The sequence below is a fragment of the Panthera leo genome, chromosome C1 (assembly GCF_018350215.1).
Source record: "Panthera leo isolate Ple1 chromosome C1, P.leo_Ple1_pat1.1, whole genome shotgun sequence".
In the NCBI taxonomy this organism is placed as follows: Eukaryota; Metazoa; Chordata; class Mammalia; order Carnivora; family Felidae; genus Panthera; species Panthera leo.
The window spans coordinates 75,146,027-75,170,981 of record NC_056686.1 but is presented as its reverse complement, the minus strand read 5'-3'; the positions used below and the strand labels follow the sequence as shown (position 1 = coordinate 75,170,981).

The 24,955-nt window shown below is 40.0% G+C and overlaps 1 protein-coding gene across 4 annotated transcripts in view; it reads left to right on the top strand.

The window, feature by feature from the left end:
• LOC122227915 (endogenous retrovirus group K member 6 Env polyprotein-like) overlaps positions 1 to 23,119 on the top strand; it is a 47,814-nt gene extending 24,695 nt beyond the window's left edge. For 2 of the 4 annotated variants that reach the window (XM_042952693.1, XM_042952695.1), the window contains 3 exons: positions 14,731 to 14,960; positions 15,715 to 15,822; positions 21,015 to 23,119. In XM_042952693.1, coding sequence (XP_042808627.1) covers positions 21,016 to 22,962 — 1,947 coding nt within the window. In that variant the 5' untranslated portion in view covers positions 14,731 to 14,960; positions 15,715 to 15,822; position 21,015 and the 3' untranslated portion in view covers positions 22,963 to 23,119. The remainder of the gene's footprint in view (positions 1 to 14,730; positions 14,961 to 15,714; positions 15,823 to 21,014) is intronic. The other 2 variants (XM_042952692.1, XM_042952696.1) reach the window with 2 other exon arrangements.
• The last annotated feature ends 1,836 nt before the right edge of the window (positions 23,120 to 24,955 follow it).

Below are 24,955 nucleotides of genomic sequence, written 5' to 3'. Positions count from 1 at the left end.
TTCCACCTTGATTTGTAAGAATTATTTTTCTAAGGGTCTTGGATATGAGTTTTTTGTGGTTAGGTGATTAAAAATGTCATCTATTCTGTGACCACTTTTTAACACCTTTAAGGGTGTTTTCCATGAAAGTTGTACTTAGTTTTGATGTAGTCAAACTTAAATTTTTCCTTTAAGGAGGTGGTAGTTGTGGTGTGTGCGTGTTCTCTAAGAATTATTTCTCTCATCTAAGGTCATAACATTATTTATATACATTAGGTAGAATTTCCCCCATTCATATGATTAAATTGTATTGGGAAATTGTACCTGTACCCACCTCCAAAAATATACTTTAGACTCATATGTCATACCACCTGAAAATATCAATTATCAGTGAATTACAGATCTAAAAGTTAAATGTAAAACAATACATATTTTAGAAAATAACATAGGTAAATAACACAATGACTCTGGATGGCAGAAAAATTCTTAGAGAATATACACAACACTGCCACCAATACAATAACTTATAAATAATGACAGTTTTCTTTCATTAGTTTCACTTTTTATACTTATTTCCTCATTTTCCTTGGACAGACCATCCCATACTACGAAGTCAGCTTTACTTTGAAAATGTCTTTATTTTACATAATTTTTGGAAACATTTTTACTAGGTAGAGAACTGTGGTTGGAAATTCTTTTACATTCAGTACCTTAGACATGTTATTCCTTTCTTCCTACTGGCATAGATTTTAGGAAGAAATCTTCTGACACTCCTATTTTTGGTTTTTTGTAGGTGGTGCTTCTTTTTCTAGAGAGAAAATCTTTTAAGATTTGGATTTCATGAATTTGACTATGTTGTGCATAGGTGTGTTTTTGGTTGTTATTTATTCTGCATGGGGTTGATTCTGTAAACCTCTGGATATATGGTTTCTTGTCTTTTATTAATTTTGGAAAACTTATATATCCTTTTTTTATCATCTTCTACTTCAGTTATTCCAATTACATGTATATTAAATATTTTGATATTTTTCTATGTAATATCCTGTTGGCATCTCTAAAAGACAATCTCCCTCCAAGAACATACCCCTTCAAATTTTAAAGTCTCCCAACTTTATGTGAACTCTCTAATACCAAAGAAATGGTGAAAAGGAAACACTGTTTTCCAGGTACAGGAAGAACAAATGGGGGGGTGTACTCTCTTTCCAGTGATATAATCTTACTGCAGGTTGTGAGCAAAGCCATGTATTTACACAGCCAACCCACCAAGCAATTTCCACGCCTTACATTTTGTGTAATTCTGAAAGCCTAGTCTTTTACTCTATTTCTATGCCTAGCAATATCCAGGTGCTTTTAGTTTTGCTTTGTTTGTTTGCTTGTTTGTTTGTTTGTTTGTTTTGGTCACAGTAGGCTTTTATCTCCAATTCTAGATTTTCCCAAGCCTATAAATCTCATCCCTTAAGGACCATTATTAATTTGTTCCTACACTTCTCTCAGTTGAAGAATTGCACTCACTCAACAGAATTCTAACCTGAAACTGCTTCAAGTTTGTGCTTCTCTGGAAGAGCTGGCATACCTAGCTTTGTGTACAGGATAATAAAATGAGACTCCTCCTGTCTGAGGATTTCCACTAGATCCCAAAGCAGAGTATACTTGGTCCCAAATAAACACACTTTCTAAAACAAAAAGCTAGATCATTTTTTCTGGAGTTAATAAAATATGAAAAACCTTCATTACAGTTAAATAAAGTCTCATTAACCTCTGTCAGTTTAAGAAATCATGTTAATAGGGGGAAGAAGCCAAGATGGTGGAACAACATGGAAGTTTTTTGTGTGTCTCGTGTCCATGAAATACAGCCAGACCAACACTAAACCATCCTACACACCTAGAAAACTGATTGGAGGATTAACACAACATCTCCACAACCTGAACCACAGAATTCAGAAGGTACATGGTGCAGACAGGTGAATTCAGGGAGCGAGAAGCCACGGGAACGGAGGTGCTTTTACAGATGGACAGAAGATGGAGGTGGGGGCGGGGAGAATGCAGGAAAAGCACGCCTCCCCAAAAGCAGCTGGAGAGAAAGTGGAGAATTGGAAACAGCCACAGGGACTAAACTAAAAAGGGATAAAGGAGAAAGGAGAGGGTTTAAATTCCATTAAGACTGTAAACAAGGGGAGTGCAAAGTCTGCACTCCGCAGCTCCATACCTGGTGGTGCTCTGGTGGGAAGGGCGAATCCCCAGGAACAGAGTGGGGTCCGGGAGTTTCTTGGGCCACATGGGAAGAGGTTCCACTGTTGGAAGGACTTTTGGTAGAGACTGTTGAAGCCACCTGGTTCCAGCAGACCCCAGAAAATGGCCACATTCGCTGGTGCTGGAAACAAGGTCATTAAGGGTGAAGCCTGGTGCCAGATGTGTGTTGTGATTTTCCATAATCCCTGAAAAGCTGCTGCTACACTATCTTGCAAACTTTTTCTGGGGCGGGCTGGCACCTGGCCACAGTCTCAGGGCACTGGCAGCAGCAGGGTCCAGCAAGTGTTCCTGGGTTCAGCCGACATTTGGCCATTGCTCATTCAGTCATTCCTTGGTGAGACTCTCACGCAGAAGGGCAGAACGGGTCAAAGCCACAGTCCTTCAGTAGTAAGGGGGCCAGGGAAAACAGCTGCATCTGAGACAAAACTTGGGGGGGAGGTACTGCCTGGGGCCTAGTCACAGACAGTGAAAAAGTGGGGAGTGGATGAAAGCTGAAGACAGAGAACGGGTGCATGATTGCTGATCTGGGAGAACAGAGTTCCAATGTTAGAGACTGGGTAGCTAGTCTCTAGGTGGCGCCATTTTCACTGCTCCCACGCATGTGCATACGCACCTATGAGCGCCACAACACTCCACCCCAGTAGGCCATCTAGGGGAAAACAGAGCCGTTACACTGAGTCCCACCCAACTGAGCCAACCTCGCTCTTCAAGAACACAAGTCTCACTTCCTACTTAGTTTATGGACTATAAAGCGCTACATAGTCTGACTTCTAGGAGAAAACAAAGTAATTTCAGTCCTACTTCAATCTGTTAGCAGGTCCACCTATTGAATTTTCTTTCTTTTTTTTTCTCTTTTACACTTCTTTTCTTTTTCTTGAATAAAGAGAAAAAATTCATTTCTAATTTCAATTTTTATTAAAAATATTTTTAATTTTTTACTATATTTTTTGCTTTTGTGTAAATTTTTTCAAATTCTATTTTACTTCCATCATTTTACTTTAGTCTACTTCAGTGTATTCACCTTTTCAAATTTTCAAACAATTTCCTTTCTTTTTCTTTTTTTCTCTTTTTTGTTTCTTTTCTTTCTCTTGAATGCAGAAAGAAAAAATTCATTTTTACTTCCAGTTTCTATTAGAAATATTTTTCTTCAATTTTTTTACTATATTTTTTGCTTTCGTGTAAATTTTTTCAAATTCTATTTTACTTCCATCATTTTATTTTAGTCTACGACAGTGTATTCACTTTTTCAAATTTTCAAACGATTTCCTTTTTTTCTGTCTCTCTCTTTTTCATTCCTTTTCTTTTTCATGAATACAGAAAGAGAAAAAATTCATTTTTATTTTTAATTTTTATTAAAAATATTTTTCCTTAATTTTTTTCTACTATATACTTTACTTTTGTGTATATTTTCTCAAATTCTATTTTATTTCCATCATCTTATTTTAGTCTACTTCAATGTATTCTTTTTCAAATTCTCAAACGATTTCCTTTTTTTTCTTCCTCCCCTCCTTTTTTTCCCTAATCTGTCAAACCACTTTCAACACCCAGACCAAGACACACCGAGGATCTAGCACCATTTATTCGATTTGTGTGTGTGTGTTTAATTTTTTAATTTTAATATTTTTTCATTTTAATTTTTTTTAATTTTAATTTTTCTACTTCATTAATTCCTGTTCTCTCTTCAAAATGACAAAACGAGAATAGAAACCCCAGAACTAGACCCACAAAAGTATGGCCAACTAATCTTTGACAAAGCAGGAAAGAACATCCAATGGAAAAAAAGACAGTCTCTTTAACAAATGGTGCTGGGAGAACTGGACAGCAACATGCAGAAGATTGAAACTAGACCACTTTCTCACACCATTCACAAAAATAAACTCAAAATGGATAAAGGACCTGAATGTGAGACAGGAAACCATCAAAACCCTAGAAGAGAAAGCAGGAAAAGACCTCTCTGACCTCAGCCATAGCAATCTCTTACTCGACACATCCCCGAAAGCAAGGGAATTAAAAGCAAAAATGAACTACTGGGACCTTATGAAGATAAAAAGCTTCTGCACAGCAAAGGAAACAACTAACAAAACGAAAAGGCAACCAACGGAATGGGAAAAGATACTTGCAAATAACATATCGGACAAAGGGCTAGTATCCAAAATCTATAAAGAGCTCACCAAACTCCACACCCGAAAAACAGATAACCCAGTGAAGAAATGGGCAGAAAACATGAATAGACACTTCTCTAAAGAAGACATCCAGATGGCCAACAGGCACATGAAAAGATGCTCAACGTGGCTCCTCATCAGGGAAATACAAATCAAAACCACACTCAGATATCACCTCACGCCAGTCAGAGTGGCCAAAATGAACAAATCAGGAGACTATAGATGCTGGAGAGGATGTGGAGAAACGGGAACCCTCTTGCACTGTTGGTGGGAATGCAAATTGGTGCAGCCACTCTGGAAAACAGTGTGGAGGTTCCTCAAAAAATTAAAAATAGACCTACCTTATGACCCAGCAATAGCACTGCTAGGAATTTACCCAAGGGATACAGGAGTACTGATGCATAGGGGCACTTGTACCCCAATGTTTATAGCAGCACTCTCAACAATAGCTAAATTATGGAAAGAGCCTAAATGTCCATCAACTGATGAATGGATAAAGAAATTGTGGTTTATATACACAATGGAGTACTACGTGGCAATGAGAAAGAATGAGATATGGCCCTTTGTAGCAACGTGGATGGAACTGGGGAGTGTTATGCTAAGTGAAATAAGCCATACAGAGAGGGACAGATACCATATGTTTTCACTCTTAGGTAGATCCTGAGAAACTTAACAGAAAGCCATGGGGGAGGGGAAGGAAAAAAAAAAGAGGTTAGAGTGGAAGAGAGCCAAAGCATAAGAGACTCTGAAAAACTGAGAACAAACTGAGGGTTGATGGGGGGTGGGAGGGAGGGGAGGGTGGGTGATGGGTATTGAGGAGGGCACCTTTTGTGATGAGCACTGGGTGTTGTATGGAAACCAATTTGACAATAAACTTCATATATTGAAATAAAATAAAATAAAATAAAATGTTAAAAAAATGACAAAATGAAGGAATTCACCCCAAAATAAAGAGCACAAAGAAACGACAGCCAGGGATTTAACCAACACAGGTACAAGCAAGATGTCTGAACCAGAATTTAGAATCATGATAATAAGAAAACTAGGTGGAGTCGAAAATAGATTAGAATCCCTTTCTGCAGAGATAAAAGAAATAAACAATAGTCATAATGAAATTAAAAATGCTATAACTGAGCTGCAATCACAGATGGATGCAGCCGCGGAAAGGATGGATGAGACAGAACAGAGAATCAGTGATATAGAGGACAAACTTACAGAGAATAATGAAGCAGAAAAAAAGAGGGAGATTAAGGCAAAAGAACATGATTTAAGAATTAGAGAAATCAGTGACTCATTAAAAAGGAACAACATCAAAATCATAGGGGCCCTAGAAGAGGAAGAGAGAGAAATAGGGGTAGAAGGGTTATGTGAGAAAACCGCAGCGAAAAACTTTCCTAACCTGGGGAAAGACACAGACATCAAAATTCAGGAAGCACAGAGGATCCCCATTAGATTCAACAAAAACTGACCATCAACAAGGCATATCATAGTCAAATTCACAAAATACTCAGGCAAGGAGAGAATCATGAAAGCAGTAAGGGAAAAAAGTCCCTAACCTACAAGGGATGACAGATCAGGTTTGCAGCAGACCTATCCACAGAAACTTGGCAGGCCAGAAAGGAGTGGCGGGATATATTCAGTGTGTTGAACCAGAAAAATATGCAGCCAAGAATTCTTTATCCAGCAAGGCTGTCACTCAAAATAGAAGGAGAGATAAAAAGTTCCCAGACAAATAAAAATTAAAGGAGTTTGTGACCACTAAACCAGCCCTGCAAGAAATTTTAAGGGGGACTCTCTGAGGGGAGAAAAGATGAAAAAAATATATATATATAGAGAGAGAAAAATAAATAAATACCAAAAGCAACAAAGATTAGAAAGGAAAGAGAATACCACCAGAAACTCCAACTCTACAAACATCACAATAGCAATAAATTCATATCTTTCAGTACTCACTCTAAACGTCAATGGACTCAATGCTCCAATCAAAAGACCTATGGTAACAGAATGGATAAGAAAACAAAATCCATCTATATGCTGTTTACAAGAGACCCACTTTAGACCTAAAGACACCTTCAGATTGAAAATAAGGGGATGGAGAACGATGCTAATGGTCAACAAAAGAAAGCCAGAGTAGCCATACTTATATCAGACAATCTAGACTTTAAAATAAAGACTGTATCAAGAGATGCAGAAGGGCATTATATCATAATCAAGGGGTCTATTCACCAAAAAGACCTAACAACTGTAAACATTTATGCGCCAAATGTGTGAGCACCCAAATATATACATCAATTAATCACAAACATAAAGAAAAATCATCGATAGTAATACCATAATAGTAGGAGACTTCAACACCCCACTCACAGCAATGGACAGATCATCTAATAAAAAAATCAACAAAGAAACAATGGTATTGAATGACACACTGGACCAGATGGACTTAACAAATATATTCAGAATATTTCATCCTAAAGCAGCAGAACATACATTCTTCTCCAGTGCACATGGAACATTCTCCAGAATAGACCATATACTGGAACACAAATCATCCCTAAGTAAGTACAAAAAGATCGAGATCATACTGTGCATATTTTCAGACCACAATGCTATGAAACTCAAAATCAACCACAAGAAAAAATTTGGAAAGGTAACAAATACTTGGAGACTGAAGAATATCCTACTAAAGAATGAATGGGCTAACCAAGAAGTTAAAGAGGAAATTAAAAAGTATATGGAAGTCAATGAAAATGATAACACCACAACCCAAAACCTCAGGGACACAGCGAAGGTGGTCATAAGAGGAAAGTACATAGCAATCCAGGCCTTCCTACAAAAGGAAGAAAGATCTCAGATACACAACCTACCTTTATGCCTTAAGGAGCTGGAAAAAGAACAACAAATAAAACCCAAAACCAGAAGAATACAGGAAATAATAAAGATTAGAGCAGAAATTAATGCTATCGAAACCAAAAAAACCAGAACAGATCAATGAAACCAGAAGCTGGTTCTTTGAAAGAATTAACAAAATTGATAAACCACTAGCCAGTTTGATCAAGGAGAAAAAGGAAAGGACCCAAATAAATAAAATCAAGAATGAAAAAGGAGAGATCACAACCAACACAACAAAAATAAAAACAATAATAAGAGAATATTATGAGCAATTATATGCCAATAAAATGGGCAATCTGGAAGAAATGCACAAATTCCTAGAAACATATACACTACCAAAACTGAAACAGGAAGAAATAGAAAATTTGAACAGACCCATAACCAGTAAGGAAATAGAATTAGTAATCAAAATCTCCCAAAAAACAAGAGTCCAGGGCCAGATGGCTTTCCAGAGGAATTCTACCAAACATTTAGGGAAGAGTTAATACCTATTCTCTTGAAGCTGTTCCAAAAAAAAAACAGAAATGGAAGGAAAACTTCCAAATTCTTTCTATGAAGCCAGCATGACCTTGATCCCAAAATCAGACAGAGACCCCACTAAAAAGGAGAACTATAGACCAATTTCCCTGATGAACGTGGATGCAAAAATCCTCAACAAGATATTAGCCAACTGGATCCAACAATACATTAAAAACATTATTCACCACGACCAAGTGGGATTATACCTGGGATGCATGGCTGGTTCAATATCCACAAAACAATTAACATGATTCATCACATCAATAAAAGAAAGGACAAGAACCATATGATCCTCTCAATAGATACAGAGAAAGCATTTGGCAAAATACAGCATCCTTTCTTGATAAAAACCCTCAAGAAAGTAGGGATAGAAGGAGCATACCTCGAGATCATAAAAGCCATATATGAACGACCCAACACTAATATCATCCTCAATGGGGAGAAACTGAGAGCTTTCCCCCTAAGGTCAGGAACAAGACAGGGATGTCCACTCTTGCCACTGATATTCAACATAGTATTGGAAGTCTTAGCGTCTGCAATCAGACAACACAAAGAAACAAAAGGCATCCAAATCAGCCAGGAGGAAGTCAAACTCTCACTCTTCGCAGATGACATGATACTCTATATGGAAAACTCAAAAGATTCCACCAAAAAACTGCTAGAATTGATTCATGAATTCGGCAAGGTTGCAGGACATAAAATCAATGCACAGAAATCAGTTGCATTCCTATACACCAACAATGAAGCAACAGAAAGAGAAATCAAGGAATCGATTCAATTTACAGTTGCACAAAAAACCATAAAATACCTAGGAATAAATCTCACCAAAGAGGTGAAAAATCTATACACTGACAACCTAGAAAGCTTATGAAAGAAATTGAATAAGACACAAAAAAATGGAAAAATATTCCATGCTCCTGGATAGGAAGAACAAATATTGTTAAAATGTCGATACTACCGAAAGCAATCTACATATTCAATGCAATCCCTATCAAAGTAACACCACCATTCTTCACAGAGCTAGAACAAATAATCTTAAAATTTGTATGGAACCAGAAAAGACCCCGAATAGCCAAAGCAGTCTTGAAAAAGAAAACCAAAGCAGGAGGCATCACAATCCCAGACTTCAAGCTATACTACAAAGCTGTAATCATCGAGACAGTATGGTACTGGCACAAGAACAGACACTCAGATCAATGGAACAGAATAGAGAACCCAGAAATGGACCCACAAACTTATGGCCAACTAATCTTTGACAAATCAGGAAAGAATATCCAGTGGAATAAAGACGGTCTCTTCAGCAAGTGGTGCTGGGAAAACTGGACAGCAACATGCAGAAGAATGAACCTGGATTGCTTTCTTACACCATACACAAAAATAACTCAAAATGGATGAAAGACCTCAATGTAAGACAGGAAGCCATCAAAATCATCAAGGAGAACGGAGGCAAAAAACTCTTTGATCTTGCCCGCAGCAACTTTTTTTTCCCCCAATATATGGAATTTATTGTCAAAATGGTTTCCATACAACACCCAGTGCTCATCCCAAAAGGTGCCCTCCTCAATACCCATCACCCACCCTCCCCTCCCTCCCACCCCCCAACAACCCTCAGTTTGTTCTCAGTTTTTAACAGTCTCTTATGCTTTGGCTCTCTCCCACTCTAACCTCTTTTTTTTTTTCTTCCCCTCCCCCATGGGTTTCTGTTAAGTTTCTCAGGATCCACATAAGAGTGAAAACATATGGTATCTGTCTTTCTCTGTATGGCTTATTTCACTTAGCATCACACTCTCCAGTTCCATCCATGTTGCTACAGAGGGCCATATCTCATTCTTTCTCATTGCCACGTAGTACTCCATTGTGTATATAAACCACAATTTCTTTATCCATTCATCAGTTGATGGACATTTAGGCTCTTTCCATAATTTAGCTATTGTTGAGAGTGCTGCTATAAACATTGGGGTACAAGTGCCCCTATGCATCAGTACTCCTGTATCCCTTGGGTAAATTCCTAGCAGTGCTACTGCTGGGTCATAGGGTAGATCTATTTTAATTTTTTGAGGAACCTCCACACTGTTTTCCAGAGTGGCTGCACCAATTTGCATTCCCACCAACAGTGCAAGAGGGTTCCCGTTTCTCCACATCCTTAGCACAGTGAAGCATCCTTCTGCACAGTGAAGGAAACAATCAGCAAAACTAAAAGCCAACTGACAGAATGGGAGAAGATATTTGCAAATGACATATCAGATAAAGGGTTAGTATCCAAAATCTATAAAGAACTTATCAAACTCAACACCCAAAAAACAAATAACCCAGGGAAGAAATGGGAAAAAGACATGAATAGACAGTTCTCCAAGGAAGACATCCAGATGGCCAACTGACACATGAAAAAATGCTCAACATCACTCATCATCAGGGAAATACAAATCAAAACCACACACCTGTCAGAATGGGTAACATTAACAACTCAGGCAACAACAGATGTTGGAGAAAGAGGATCCCTTTTGCATTGTTGGTGGCAATGCAAGCTGGTGCATCCACTCTGGAAAACAGTATGAAGGTTCCTCAAAAAATTAAACATAGAACTACCCTACAGCCCAGCAATTGCACTACTAGGCATTTATTCATGGGATACAGGTGTGCTGTTTCAAAGGGACACATGCACCCCCATGTTTTTAGCAGCACTATCAACAATAGCCAAAGTATGGAAAGAGCCCAAATGTCCCTCAATGGATGAATGGATAAAGAAGATGTGGTATATATATACAATGGAGTATTACTCAGCAATCAAAAAGAATAAAATCTTGCCATTTGCAACTACGTGGATGGAACTGGAGGCTATTATGCTAAGTGAAATTAGAGAAAGACAAAAATCATATGACTTCACTCATATGAGAACTTTAAGAGACAAGACAGATGAACATAAGGGAAGGGAAACAAAAATAATATAAAAACAGGGAGGGGGACAACACAGAAGAGACTCATAAATATGGAGAACAAACTGAGTGTTACTGGAGGGGTTGTGGGAGGGAGAATAGGCTAAATGGGTAAGGAGCACTAAGGAATCTACTCCTGAAATCATTGTTGCACTATATGCTAACAAATTTGGATGTAAATTTTAAAAAATAAAAAATAAAATGGGGCACCTGGGTGGCTCAGTCGGTTGAGCATCCGACTTCGGCTCAGGTTATGATCTCGCGGTTCATGAGTTCGAGCCCCATCTCAGGCTCTGTGCTGACAGCTCAGAGCCTGGAGCCTGCTTCAGATTCTGTGTCTCGCTCTCTCTCTGCCCTCCCATGCTCATACTCTGTCTCTCTCTGTCTCAAAAATAAATAAAACATTATTTTTTTTTAAAAAATAAAAAATAAAATTAAAAAAATAAATAAAATAAATAAATGGTAATACATTCCATGCAAAAAAAAAAAAGAATTTTTTCATCATCGTTTCTTTTACTACTTTATTATACTCTAGTGTACCAATAAATGATTATTTCTTATTCTAATCCTCATGTATCTGTAGTGACAACTGTATTTTCTGTGAATGTTCTTTTGAATTTCCTTGGTTGCAATATTTCTGATAAATATTCTACTTTATTGTTTCTCTCAACAACTCAGACTCATCTAATATTTAACCAAACTGCTGTGTAATAAACTGAGTTTAAAAAAAAAAAAAAAGAGGTCTTTCCTGACCATCCTGTCTCATATTGCCCCTCCATGTAGACTTAACACAATAAGAACATATATATTTATATTTCTTCTTCTTATTCTTCAAATAAAATTAAAATCTGTACAGGAAGAAATCTGATCTCATTCTTTGCTACCAAGTTTCCAGCAACAAGGACAGTGTATAGAACAAAGTAGGAACACAATAAATGCTTCCTTATTGGAATTTTTAATGAAGCAAATCAGAAGGTTTTTCTACGAGCTTACTGGCTTTAGCTCACTTTCATGGAGATTCTAATGAGAGCAAAGTACCTAGGTGTTGCAGTATACCTTATAGACTGCATATCCAGATCCTACAAAGTCAATGAGCATGGTTTAATGTAAAGAGCATCTGATGCTTGGCACGTATAAAACGCCATAAGAAAAACAGAGGACACCTTACTAAGTTTCACAGGTGGAAAATGACAACATAGAAGCAGTATCAAACACCCAGGCACAATTCTACCCAGGGATCTCAGAAATTCTGTTTCCCTCAGCATAGAAAAAATAGGCAGGAATGTGTGTGATGTTAATGTTCCTCTTAGAAAATATTTTAACCGTTGCTGAGATCCCTTGAATTAGCTGTGATTTACACATCTTCAAAACAAGTAAGAAGTGAGATGCAGTTACAACCTTTCATGAAGGCTTGTAAAAGTATGTTTTGTTTTGTTTTACCCATTCCTTTCTCGCCATACTCTGGTTCATTAAGACCAGATTTCACCTGCCTGGCCCATACCTAGTTATAAATTAGCAGAGTCTTAGCACTTACTGGCTATACAACTCCAAAGGGCAGGTATTTCTGTTTGTTTTAGTCACTGCTGTATCTTCTGAGCCTTAAACATATCCCTAAAGCCAGGAATGTAATATGTACTTAATAAATAATTATTGAATAAATTATCTATTCCTCAGACTATTTTAAGGTCTTGATACAATTACAATATCATCAGCTAGTTTAACTTCTTTAGGGAGTCATGACTGTTGAACAGTCAGAAATCAAAGTTTTATTCTGTGTAGCATGCCTTTTTTCTTATCTACTGCACTGGTGGGCAACATAGAAGCAAATGGAGATTTTCTTACACTAGGAGATAGAATTAGAATTATGAATAAACCAAATTTATGTGAAATAGTTTGAGTGGTTAGATGATGAATAAAGTTGGACATCCCTGAAACAGAGGAAACACCATGCTGTATCTTAGGGCATTTACAATTCTACAAGTCTAATTTTATAGCCCATGGGATTCTGGGACTATCTGTTGTCACTGTTATGTTCCTTTTCCACCTCCCCCTGCATGTTTCCCTCTAGGCTCTACAGTACAGTCTGAAACCAAGGGCATCTGGATGTGGTGTGTGCCTCACCCCTCCAAATGAACCACACCCTGGTCCTTCTGGTCACTGAGGGACTGGCGTATGTAAAAAAGGTAAAGCAGAAAGTCACAGACATATTTTTTTTTCCTCTTGGTTTCCTCTTATCTCTTCATGATCCCTTGTAATTTAACTGCTGTCATCTATTCCTGAAATATTTAGATCCAGCTGCATGGAATGAGACATACTTTGGTCCTTTTGAAATTCATTTCTAAAGTCAGATAATGTGGAATATTAGGCAGGATCTTCTTTTATTTCTGAGCCCTGGAGTGAATAATTTCATCCATTTTAATAAACCTTTATTGAGAAGTTGAATCACATGGTCTTGGCTGAGTACTATAGATATTACTGAATGAAGGTTAGGTCCTGCCCTTAAAGAGCCTTCAGCCCAATCGAGAAGACAATGTATACGCAGTTCAGTATAATGCCAAGTAATCAGTGCTTTGTTGTAGGTAAGCAAGGTGGGTTTCCTGGAAAGGAGATTTTGCTACAGACCCTGACAGGCAAGAGTTTTATTCACATGGACTATGGATTGTCTTTATATTATGGGTAAAATGAATGATCTCTCTTTCTGTCTCTTTGCCATCTTTTCTCTCTCCCTCTCCCCCTCCTTTCTTGTCTCCTTCACTCTTTGCTTGGAGATTAAGTTGGAAGCAATGCCTACATTCTTGTAGGTCTCCATCTCTGCCCAAGAGAAGGTAGACATTTTGTACTTCCTTGTAATGTGACATATCAAAGATCTAGTCTTGGTGTCAAAACCTATTATTGTTTTTCTCAAGTTCAGCTTCCTCCATTCTTCATTTGTTACTCTTAAAATAATTAGTTTGAGACACTGGGTATATCAATGATATTTTCTTTTACAATTTCCCATATTCCAGGTTTAAGATTTCAGCATTTGCATTTCTTCAAGGGTTTTCAAGAACATATCAGGTTTTATATACTGTTTACACTACAACTAAATATCGGCTTCTGCAATAATTTAGGTAACACAAGAACAATTTTGCCTGTCTTCAAGGTTCTTCATCAGCCTGTGTACGATCTGGCTTTGGTGACAAATCTTCTACACCCACCCTCCACTCTGTGCCAGTCAGACCTAGTCATTCTCTGCTTCCTGCATTCTAGCTCTCATTTTTCTTCTGCAGCTCTTTCTGCTTGCATGCTTCTTTCGTTTCTTCAAGTCCAGATTCTACAAACCTTTTAACACCCAGCACAATAGTTCTAGAGGTTTTATACAGTGCTCATGCTCTTTCTCTGACTCCAATAGACTTTGTGCCTCTTTGACAGATTCATTATTTTTATTCAGTATGACGGTTATTGGTTTCACTGCTTAGATTCACTGCTAATACATAAACTCTTTGAATATATGGTCATTGGTCATCTTTGCTGCATTTGTTTTGCACATGTTTGTAAATGCCATGAGACAATCCTCTTGAACGTAGCAATTGTCATATTAATTTTGCTTTTCTGTAACTAAGAAAGATATGCAATATTTAGTAGTAATCCATAAATATTTAATTTAATTGGATTTATTTTGAGCATTCAATTGTGACTAGCATAGCATGTATTTTGTAGTGTACTTTTTGTTAAATGAGCATATGTATCACTTATTATCTAACAACTAATTCCATCCTATTTGAGAAAAAAAAGGCACTTGGAGGAAAGTATCATCTTTTATAGATGAAGAAACTGAGGTCACAAGAGATGTCAATATGGTTGCCAAAACTGAACTTTGCCCTGAATTCTGTTTTGAAGGGTGTTTTTTGTACCAACACCGTACTCTCTGAAATAATAAGTAAAAAATAAATGAATAAATAACTGAATGTGTTTCTGAAGAGAAGACTGCTAAGTGCTTGCTCGAATATGTTTTCTAGGGTGATCCTAAGAATGACTGTGGATCTTTGCACTGGCCATGCTTCTAAGCAGCATGTTAGTCTACAGCAGCATGAATACCATCAACAGTAATGCCTTGAAGAGACTGAGTACCTTTCCCAGTTTTATTGAGAAATTGATGGGAATGGAGACCAAATTGGATTCCCCTTTCTTGTGGCTGAATTTCCTTTGGTAAAGCAGAGGGGACCCAGGGCAAAAGAGAATGTTTATGGTAATTGTTTCTGAGGGAAATGTGGAAATTCTGGATAGGAAATTCCTTTTCCTTAGCCAAGTCCTAGTTATATGACAGAGCTCATAGAACTAATCGGGGCAAAGTCCTCCCCAAGAGAGGATGGAGTAGAAGATGCCACAGAGTTTGTGAATTTCTTCCCAGACTTCATCTGGGCCATTGTGGGGGGCCGGGCCCCGGTGCCAGGCTGAGACCGGGTCGAGCAATGTTCCCCGTTGACTCAAGCCAACCTGGTGGTCCCCCCTCCCATTCATGTGGGAGGCCGGCCCCGGCGCCAGGCTGAGACCGGGTCGAGCAACGTTCCCTGTTGAGTCAAGCCAACCCGGTCGTTCCCCCTCCCATTCCCCCACTCTCAAGGGCATACGAAAGCCTCGTCAAAGCTGAGAAAGTTAATTCCTGAAGCCTGTGGTCTGCAGGTGTTGGCAGTAACGCTACCTCCCTTTTTCTACCCCGAGTCAGATAGAAACAAACATGGGAATTGTGTTTTGCTAGCAATCTTATCAACAAGGTCTTGTGACCCGTCTAGAAAATGCAAGAAACACAGAACTAAATGTTTTGGTGGGCAGCAATTATGTGAAACCTGTTTATTCTTAGAATGACCTAACCCATAAGAGTCTGGTTATAAAAGATTGTGTACAGCAACAATAAAGCCGTCACTTGGGCCATCAGCCCAGGGGACCCTCCTGTTCCTAAACTTTCTCTTCTCTCTTTTTTTCTTGCACTCCCCTACCCTCAGGACCCTGACCTCGGTGTTTGTCGCGCCGGCCGCGACAAGTGGCGTCTGAACAGGGACCTGAGACAACAAGGAGGAAAGTGAACGCGGACCGCGTGGCGTCTAATTCAGGTAGGGGAACTGTGCCAGCAGCACAGACGACGGGAGTAAAACTATGGGACAGAAACAGTCTATGGAACAGGGATATTTTGTAACTGCCTTGCAGGCTCTTATGAAGGAGAAGGGAATTAAGGTTTCTCAGTCAGCCCTTAGGGAATTTTTTGACATAGTGCGTGATTATTGCCCATGGTTTCCAGACGGGGGTACAGTTGATTTAAAGGATTGGCAGCGAGTTGGTCAGGAACTTAAAAATCAAATGAAGATTCGTGGAGCTGCGGTTCCAGGGACTTTGTGGTCTACTTGGACCTGTATTAAGGAGGTCCTTGATCCGCAGGATTCTATTGAAATAGTTTCTCTTAGCTCGGAAGCAGCCCAACCCTTAGTGACTTCAGATGCTCCTGTCCCTCCAGAAACTACTTTCAATGCCCTTTCGGGACAGTCATGGGTGCCTTCACCTTTACCTCCTCTCTCCCTCCTAGAACAGTTATCTGTGCAAGATCCAGAAAATAATGATTACTTTCCTTTTGGGGATCAGGGAGATGATGGGCCGTATTTGGAAGATCAGAGGAAGCCTGCCTTCTTGGCCCCTCTGGTCCAGAAGGTACCTTTAAAACGACCTTCTTTTCAGGCACAAGATAGAGGCTTACCTCGGATGGCTTTCCCTATTACTCAGAATCAACAGTCCACTGAACCTTACCCCGTTATGGGAGCTACTCCTTTTCAGCGGACTCTGTATCAAGCAACACAGTATGGGGAAGACACCTCTGCTTTTCACACTTACCCTGTTATTCAGCAGGGGGCACAGAGAGTGTACTCCGCCCTAAGTTTTAAATTGCTGAAAGATTTGAAATCCTCTGCAGCCCAGTATGGTCCAACAGCTCCCTTTACCCTGTCTATGCTTGATAATTTGAGCAGGGAGGCATTATGCCCAGGAGATTGGAAGGTCATTGCTCAGGCTTGTTTGAGTGTGGGAGATAACCTCTTGTGGAAAGCAGAATTTGCAGAGAATGCTGAAAAACAGGCTATGTATAATAAAAGAACTAACATACCAGTAGATTTTAACATGCTCACAGGTACAGGACAATATTATGATGTGGGCCTCCAGCTAAATTATCCTGAAATTGCATATAATCAAATTAATACCTGTGCCATTACAGCTTGGAAAAAACTCCCCTCCACAGGGGGCAGAACTGAGGAATTGTCTAAAATTAGGCAAGGGCCAGATGAGAAGTACCAGGATTTCGTTGGGCGCCTTTTGACTGCAGTCAGTCGTATCATTACTGATGGGGAGGCAGGTACCATTATTGTAAAACAACTGGCTTATGAAAATGCTAATTCTGCATGTCAGGCAGCCATTCGTCCTTGGAAAAATCAGGGTACCTTGGAGGATTATATCAGACTATGTGCTGAGATTGGACCATCTTATATTCAGGGCATTACTTTGGCAGCCGCCTTAAAGGGAATAGACCCCTTACAGGTGCATGCCCAGCTTCAGGGTAAAAACGTAAGAACTAATCCAAGGAAGTTGGGTGGAATAGTGTGTTTCAAATGTGGCCAAAAGGGCCATATGAAGGCCCAATGTCATAGTACAAAAATAATTCCAACCACCCCCGGTTTGCCAAGTGGCCCTAACATTAATAATAAGCCGGCAATTATTTGTCCCAGATGTAGACGGGGGTATCACTGGGTCAATGAATGCCGCTCTAAAACTGATTGTAATGGCAAACCTCTTCAGGGAAACTGGGAGCGGGGCCAGCCACAGGCCCCTCAAACAATTGCGGCAATGTTCCCATAGGCGCCTTCTCACCCATTGTGTCCAACACTGGAGACCTCCCAGGTATTAGCCAACTACACCGCGGCACCCCCACCAGTGCAGGACTAGATCTTGCCCCAGCTCAGTCCGTTTACCTCGAAGGAGGACAGCCCCCTAAAGCCATCCCCACAGGGATATGGGGGCCTCTACCCAGGAATACTTGGGGGTTATTATTGGGAAGATCCAGCTGGACTCTTAAGGGATTGATGATCTATCCTGGAGTTATTGATGAAGATTACACTGGAGAAATAAAAATTTTGGCCAGCTTAACTATGGGAACTTTGGTGCTTGAGCCCAAGACTCCCATAGCACAATTGATCTTGATACCCTGGATATCCTCCAATAATAAGGCTGTTAAACCTTATCGGGGAAATCAGGGGTTCGGCTCCACAGATCTTTATTGGGCTAAAGTGATCTCTGTAGAAAAGCCCATGCTTACATTGCATATCCAAGGAGTCCCTTTTGAGGGACTAGTGGATACAGGTGCAGATGTCTCAGTTATTGCTCAAAAAAATTGGCCTGTCACATGGCCTACTCAAGTGACTAATATTCCAATTAAAGGTGTTGGTTATGCCTCTGCTCCGTTGCAAAGCTCTGATTATTTACTTTGGAGACTGCCTGATGGTATGACTGGAACTTTTCAGCCTTTTGTTTTGAATATAGATCTTAATCTCTGGGGCAGGGACATATTAACTGCAATGAATTTGACTCTGGAGACTAAGGCAGTCCCGATTCAAAAACAGACTAATCTTGCTATGCACCTTATGAAGGAAATGGGCTATATTGAGGGGAAAGGCTTAGGGAAGGAGTTGCAAGGGAATCCTGAGCCATATGTCCCCGAGCCTAAAAGAGACCATTTCGGATTGGGTTTTTCCTAGGGCCATTGGAAACTCCCCACGCTATGCCTCTCCAGTGGATGACTTCCACTCCAGTGTGGGTTAACCAATGGCCCTTACCTACTGTTAAGAGGGAGGCTGCTGCTCACCTCATAGAGGAACAACTGCAATTAGGTCATTTAGTTCCCTCCACCAGTCCCTGGAACACCCCAATCTTTGTGATTAGAAAAAAGTCAAATAAATGGAGGTTGCTGCAAGATTTGAGAGCAATTAATGCTGTCATGAAGCCCATGGGGGCTTTGCAACCTGGCCTCCCTTCCCCATCGGCCATTCCTTTACAATATCAATTACTAGTTTTGGACTTAAAAGATTGTTTTTTTACCATTCCATTGGCCTCTGGCGACGGAGAACATTTTGCATTCTCCCTGCCTTCCACTAACTTACAGGAACCTGCTAAGCGGTATCAGTGGCAGGTCTTACCCAAGGCATGGCTAACAGTCCGACTTTATGTCAAGAGTTTGTGGCCAGAGCAATTGCCCCTTTTAGACAGAGTTTTCCCCATGTATATTGCATCCATTATATGGATGACTTACTTTTGGCTGCTGAAACTGAGGAATTCTTACAGGAGGCTTTTATTTCTCTCCAAAGATGCCTTAAAGCATATAATTTGATTGTTGCCCCTGAGAAAGTTCAAAGGGAAGCACCTTTTGAATACCTAGGGTATCTCATCTCCAAATCAACTGTCCGACCTCAGAAAGTATCAATTAGAACCGGACATTTGACTACTCTAAATGATTTTCAGAAATTATTAGGAGATATAAACTGGATTAGAAATACACTAGGAGTCACCACAGAACAATTACTGCCTTTGTTTAATATTCTAAAAGGAGATAGTTCTCCAGTGTCCTCGTGAAGTCTCACTCAAGAAGCTAAAGAAGCTATAAGACATATAGAACAGGCCATTCAGCAGGCCCAAGTCACTAGAATTGACCCTTCTCAGCCTTTGTATCTAATAATATTAAAACCTCAGGTCATCCCCTTTGCAATTCTGTGGCAATCTCATGGTCCACTTGAATGGCTACATTTAGCCTTATACTCTCTGCATGTCATTAATCCTTTGCTATCTATGGTTTGTCTTCTCATCATTAGAGGAAGATCCCGAGCTGTTCAGCTCTTTGGACACGATCCAGAATTTATTGCATGTGCCTTTCTGACACAGAAGCTGGTGGACGCTGCTTTTGCTCAGTCCATCAAATGGCAACTTGCCTTGGCTAATTTTACAGGTCAAATTAAATTTCATTTACCTTCTGATTCTTTAATACAAGGTTTCAGTCTTATAGATCTATATTTTGCCCTATAATCCTATTGTTTGTCAGCCGATTGAAGATGCTGCTTCCATTTTTGTGGATGCTAGTAAAGAGGGTAAAATTGCAGTGTATTATGTCACTTCTCAACATAAAAATTTGATCACTTTAAATTATACGACTAAATCTGTCCAAAGGGCCAAGCTTTATGCTGTACAGGTAGCCCTAAAAACTTACCCAGAGTCTATAAATGTCTATTCTGACAGTCAATACATTGTCAAAGCCGTGTTGCAACTTCCCACTGCCTTTATACTGACAGCAGATGAAGAACTTTATCATCTATTTCATGCTATACAAAAACTTCTTAATTCACGGCACAGTCCAATTTATATTTCCCACATTCAAGCTCACACCGACCTGCCTGGTCCCCTAGTTGCTGGGAATCGGATAGCCGATGCCACAACCCATTTATTGCAAGTTCTGCCCATTACCACTCCTTTGGAAACAGCCAAAAGGAGTCATGATAATTTTCATCAGAATGCAGCAGCCCTTTGACGAGAACTCAAAATATCTCGTGAAGCGGCCAGACAAATTGTTAAACAGTGCGGCATCTGTCCACAATTCTTCCCACAGCCGGTCTATGCCATTAATCCCCGAGGTCTTCAGCCCAATGATTCGTGGCAAATGGACGTCACCCAATATTTACCTTTTGGGAAATTGCAATATATACATGTGTCTGTAGATACTTGCTCAGGCTATATACATGCTTCAGCCCACTCAGGAAAAGCATTTGTTGATGTTCAAAATCACCTATTTTCTGCCTTTGCAGCAATGGGCAAACCTCATAAAATAAAAACTGACAATGGTAGTGCTTATACTTCTAAATCTTTTGCAGAATTTTGCCGCCGATTCCAAATTGAGCATACAACTGGCATTGCTTATAATTCCACAGGACAGGCTATTGTTGAGCGAGCTCATCTGACTCTAAAACAGTATCTGCAAAAACTTAAAGAAGGGGAGATATTAAAGGGAAAGATAAAGTATTCCCCACATGTGCATCTCACTCTTGTGTTGTATGTTTTAAATTTTTTAAATGTCAATGAAGCAGGGATGACTGCCACAGAGCGTCGCTGGGGAAGGAGTCAAGAACCTCTCTTGATGGCTAGATGGAAAGATATGCCAGAAGGCATTTGGCGAGGCCCAGACCCAGTCCTTCGAAAAGGGCGAGGGTATGCTTGTGTTTTTCCACAGGATGAGGAAGCGCCACGCTGGATCCCACTTCAGCTCCTCAGAGACATTACGGTTGCGCCAAAAAATGGCCAAATTGACAGTGACGGAGCCCCCCCAGAAGCGACAACGGCGGAGTCATAAGGCGGGTACACCCACCTGGAGACAGATAAAGAACCTGTTGACCCAGGCCACTGATGTAGTGATGGCCTCAGGTAGAGAGGTAACGGCTACACATGTCTTCTTGGCATGCCTGTGCATTCTCACTACAACCGGGGAGTCTGCTCTCTATTGGACATACATGGTAGGTCCTCCTACAGTACAACCTGTAACATGGAGAGACCCCACACCCAAAGTATACACCAACCTCACCTTTATGGGAGGGGAAGATGCAGGGTTTTTGCCCACTGTGTCGGCCTCTATAAATTGGACGGCACTCTCTGCAGGAGTACCCATCTGCCTGCAAAGGGAGTCTACGCCGTACAAACTTGCTTATGGGTGTTTGGGTACGAAACCAGTAGGGCGGTCTATTACTTATACATTGTGGCAAAATGGCAAGCGTCCTTCTGAATGGGTACCCCGCTCTGTTGCCGCTTATTGGCAAAAGAGAGAATTATTAGGAGAATGGATGTTTTTTGGACCACATGATCCCCCTCAGAATCTTCCTATATGTCCCTCAGCTGGTCAAGGCCTTACTGGGGACTCACCTTGGGGTATATGTGCCCAATCCTCTTCTTTGAGGATGACTCCTAAAGACATAAACTATACCATTACAGATTATTCCCAAAAGGCCCGGCTAGCTCAGTCGGTAGAGCATGAGACTCTTGATCCCAGGGTCTTGGATCCACCTCCTAGTGAGGTACAGGTACACCACAAGATTATCCCACAAACCATTTTGCAATCCCCTGAAGGAAGAATTCATTCTGATCTTTGGAAATTATATGCTACCTTTGATAAAATATATACTAATGACAGTTTTAGTTTTCCAGAATATTATGTTTCTCCAGTTCTGCAATTGCGTGCCTATGTTCCTCCACCCTACTATCTGATTGTTGGAGATGGGACCATTACTCCAGTGAAAGAAGATGGTCATCAGTTATACCGGCTGACGTGTCCTGCTTGTGCTTTGACCAATTGTCTACCAGTAGATGGACCCTCTAGAAGTGGAATGAAGGTTTCTCTGGTCTTACAACCTCCCTATTGGATGTTGCCAGTACATGTTACAGGACCTTGGTATCCTAATTATGAGATGCAATTGGCCTTAGAAATCAGTAAACGGCTGCGCAGGACCAAACGGTTTCTTGGACTCTTAATTGCTGGACTCATAGCAGCAGTGACTGTAATTGCCTCTGCAACTGTATCTGTAATATCCTTACATGAAAGTGCCCAAATGGCATCCCATGTAAATGAATTGGCTCATAATGTATCCAAGGTGTTTGTCACTCAAGAACGAATAGATCGTAAATTGGAAGCCCAATTAGAGGCACTACAAGAAGCATTAATGTATCTTGGTGATCAGTTTGCTGTTTTGCGTACCAGACTTTCTTTAATTTGTCATGATGCATATAAGCATATCTGTGTTACCCCTTTAGAGTATACCAATGTGACATGGGGACAAGTGTGTCGTCATTTACAAGGGGTTTGGCATGATGCTAATACTAGCTTAGACCTCTTACAGCTACAAGAAGAGATAAATGCTGTTGCAAGTAGCTCACTCAGTTTCTCTGACCCTGGAGATCTCGCTGAAACCATACTGCACCAACTTAATGGGTTTAATCCATTTAATATTCTTCAGCATTCCTTTTGGATCTTTATTGGAATTGTTTCCGTAATATCTGTTATACTTGTCTTGCTGTGTTATTTCTGGAGATGGGGTCTTACTGCCTTTACCACATACCAAGCCAGGATGCACATGTTGCAATTACAAACAATAGGGGGACATGTGGGGGGCCGGGCCCCGGTGCCAGGCTGAGACCGGGTCGAGCAATGTTCCCCGTTGACTCAAGCCAACCTGGTGGTCCCCCCTCCCATTCATGTGGGAGGCCGGCCCCGGCGCCAGGCTGAGACCGGGTCAAGCAACGTTCCCTGTTGACTCAAGCCAACCCGGTCGTTCCCCCTCCCATTCCCCCACTCTCAAGGGCATACGAAAGCCTCGTCAAGGCTGAGAAAGTTAATTCCTGAAGCCTGTGGTCTGCAGGTGTTGGCAGTAACGCTACCTCCCTTTTTCTACCCCGAGTCAGATAGAAACAAACATGGGAATTGTGTTTTGCTAGCAATCTTATCAACAAGGTCTTGTGACCCGTCTAGAAAATGCAAGAAACACAGAACTAAATGTTTTGGTGGGCAGCAATTATGTGAAACCTGTTTATTCTTAGAATGACCTAACCCATAAGAGTCTGGTTATAAAAGATTGTGTACAGCAACAATAAAGCCGTCACTTGGGCCATCAGCCCAGGGGACCCTCCTGTTCCTAAACTTTCTCTCTTTTTTTCTTGCATTCCCCTACCCTCAGGACCCTGACCTCGGTGTTTGTCGCGCCGGCCACGACAGGCCATATGGGATTTTTACCCTTGAGCTGAAGTAAATGATCATCTTATCACTGAAGATGAGTACCTGAAGAATGCATTGAAGCTGACTCCAGGAATCGGAGTAAGGTCTGGAGAGTGGATGTTCAGTGGAGGGTGGGAGTACCTAAACAGTGCCCATCTTCTCTGGGTTTGCATTTGTGTTTGAGACTGGATCAAACCACAGAAATGGTGACTAGGTTGTTATTCCTTGATAAATTCTAGGAACTATAATTAAGCACATCCAAAAAGAACAGGGCTTAATATAGAGCAAAAGTATTCAAAACTAATTTGCACTTAAGATAATTTGTACCTTAACATCCAGATGCAATGGGTAGTAAAACTTCAAAGATCAGACAATTGTGTTCCTTATTACATTTCTTCCTTTTTGTGTTAAGGAAAACAATAAACCATATAATTATTAGGCTTAAAATCACAATAAAGAACATATTTCCCCTAGTTCTTACTCTTCTCAAGGAAGGACATAACTTTCCAGTACTTAGTCAGTTGTATCTTATATGAAAAGTGACTTTTATACCCTTATTAGACCTGACAGTCTGCTTTCAGCCCATACTTTTCATTATTTCTGATAATAGCTAGATCTTCATGTTACTTTCCCCATCATATCATCCTTTTTATTCTAACATATTTATTCACTTTGTCAATATTTTAAATTAATAAATTATTTTAATGAATTACATTTAAGTGACAAAACCAACATGTTTATGAGGTAGTGGTGAGTTCTTTCAGTAAGATTTAGGTTTCAGGTAGTCTTTAGAGTTTCTACTTAAAAATAGCTAATCTTATTTGTAGAATGTGAATAAGAATTTGCATCCATCAGTGAAGCTTTCCTTAACTGAACAAGGTATCATATGTCCTATGTTAATCATTACTCCATTATCTTTGTTGGTAAGCTCCTCTTTATTTTGTTACTACAATGTACTTCCAACATGGGCTGAAGTAGGCCAGAAATTGTTATTTGACCATTATTCATGAAATCATTCATGCAATAAACATCCAATAAACCAGGTACCATATTTGGTTTTGTGGAAACCAGACACAGTTTCTTTACCTGGAGCAGATGTTTCCTAAAACATCTCCCCAGTGAAAGGATATTCCACACTCATGAAGCAGGAGAAAAAATAGTGTTAGAATGTCCATACTAACCAAAACAGTCTACAGATTCAATCCATATCAAAATACCAACAGCATGTTCCACAGAACAAGAACAAATAATCCTGAAATTGTATGGAACCACAACAGACCGCAAATAGCCAAAGCAATCTTGAAAAAGAAAAACAAAGCTGAAGGTGTCACAATCCCAGATTTCAACATATACTATAAAGCTGTAGTCGTCAAAACGGTATGGAACTGGCACAAAGAACAGTTCTGTTGATCTTT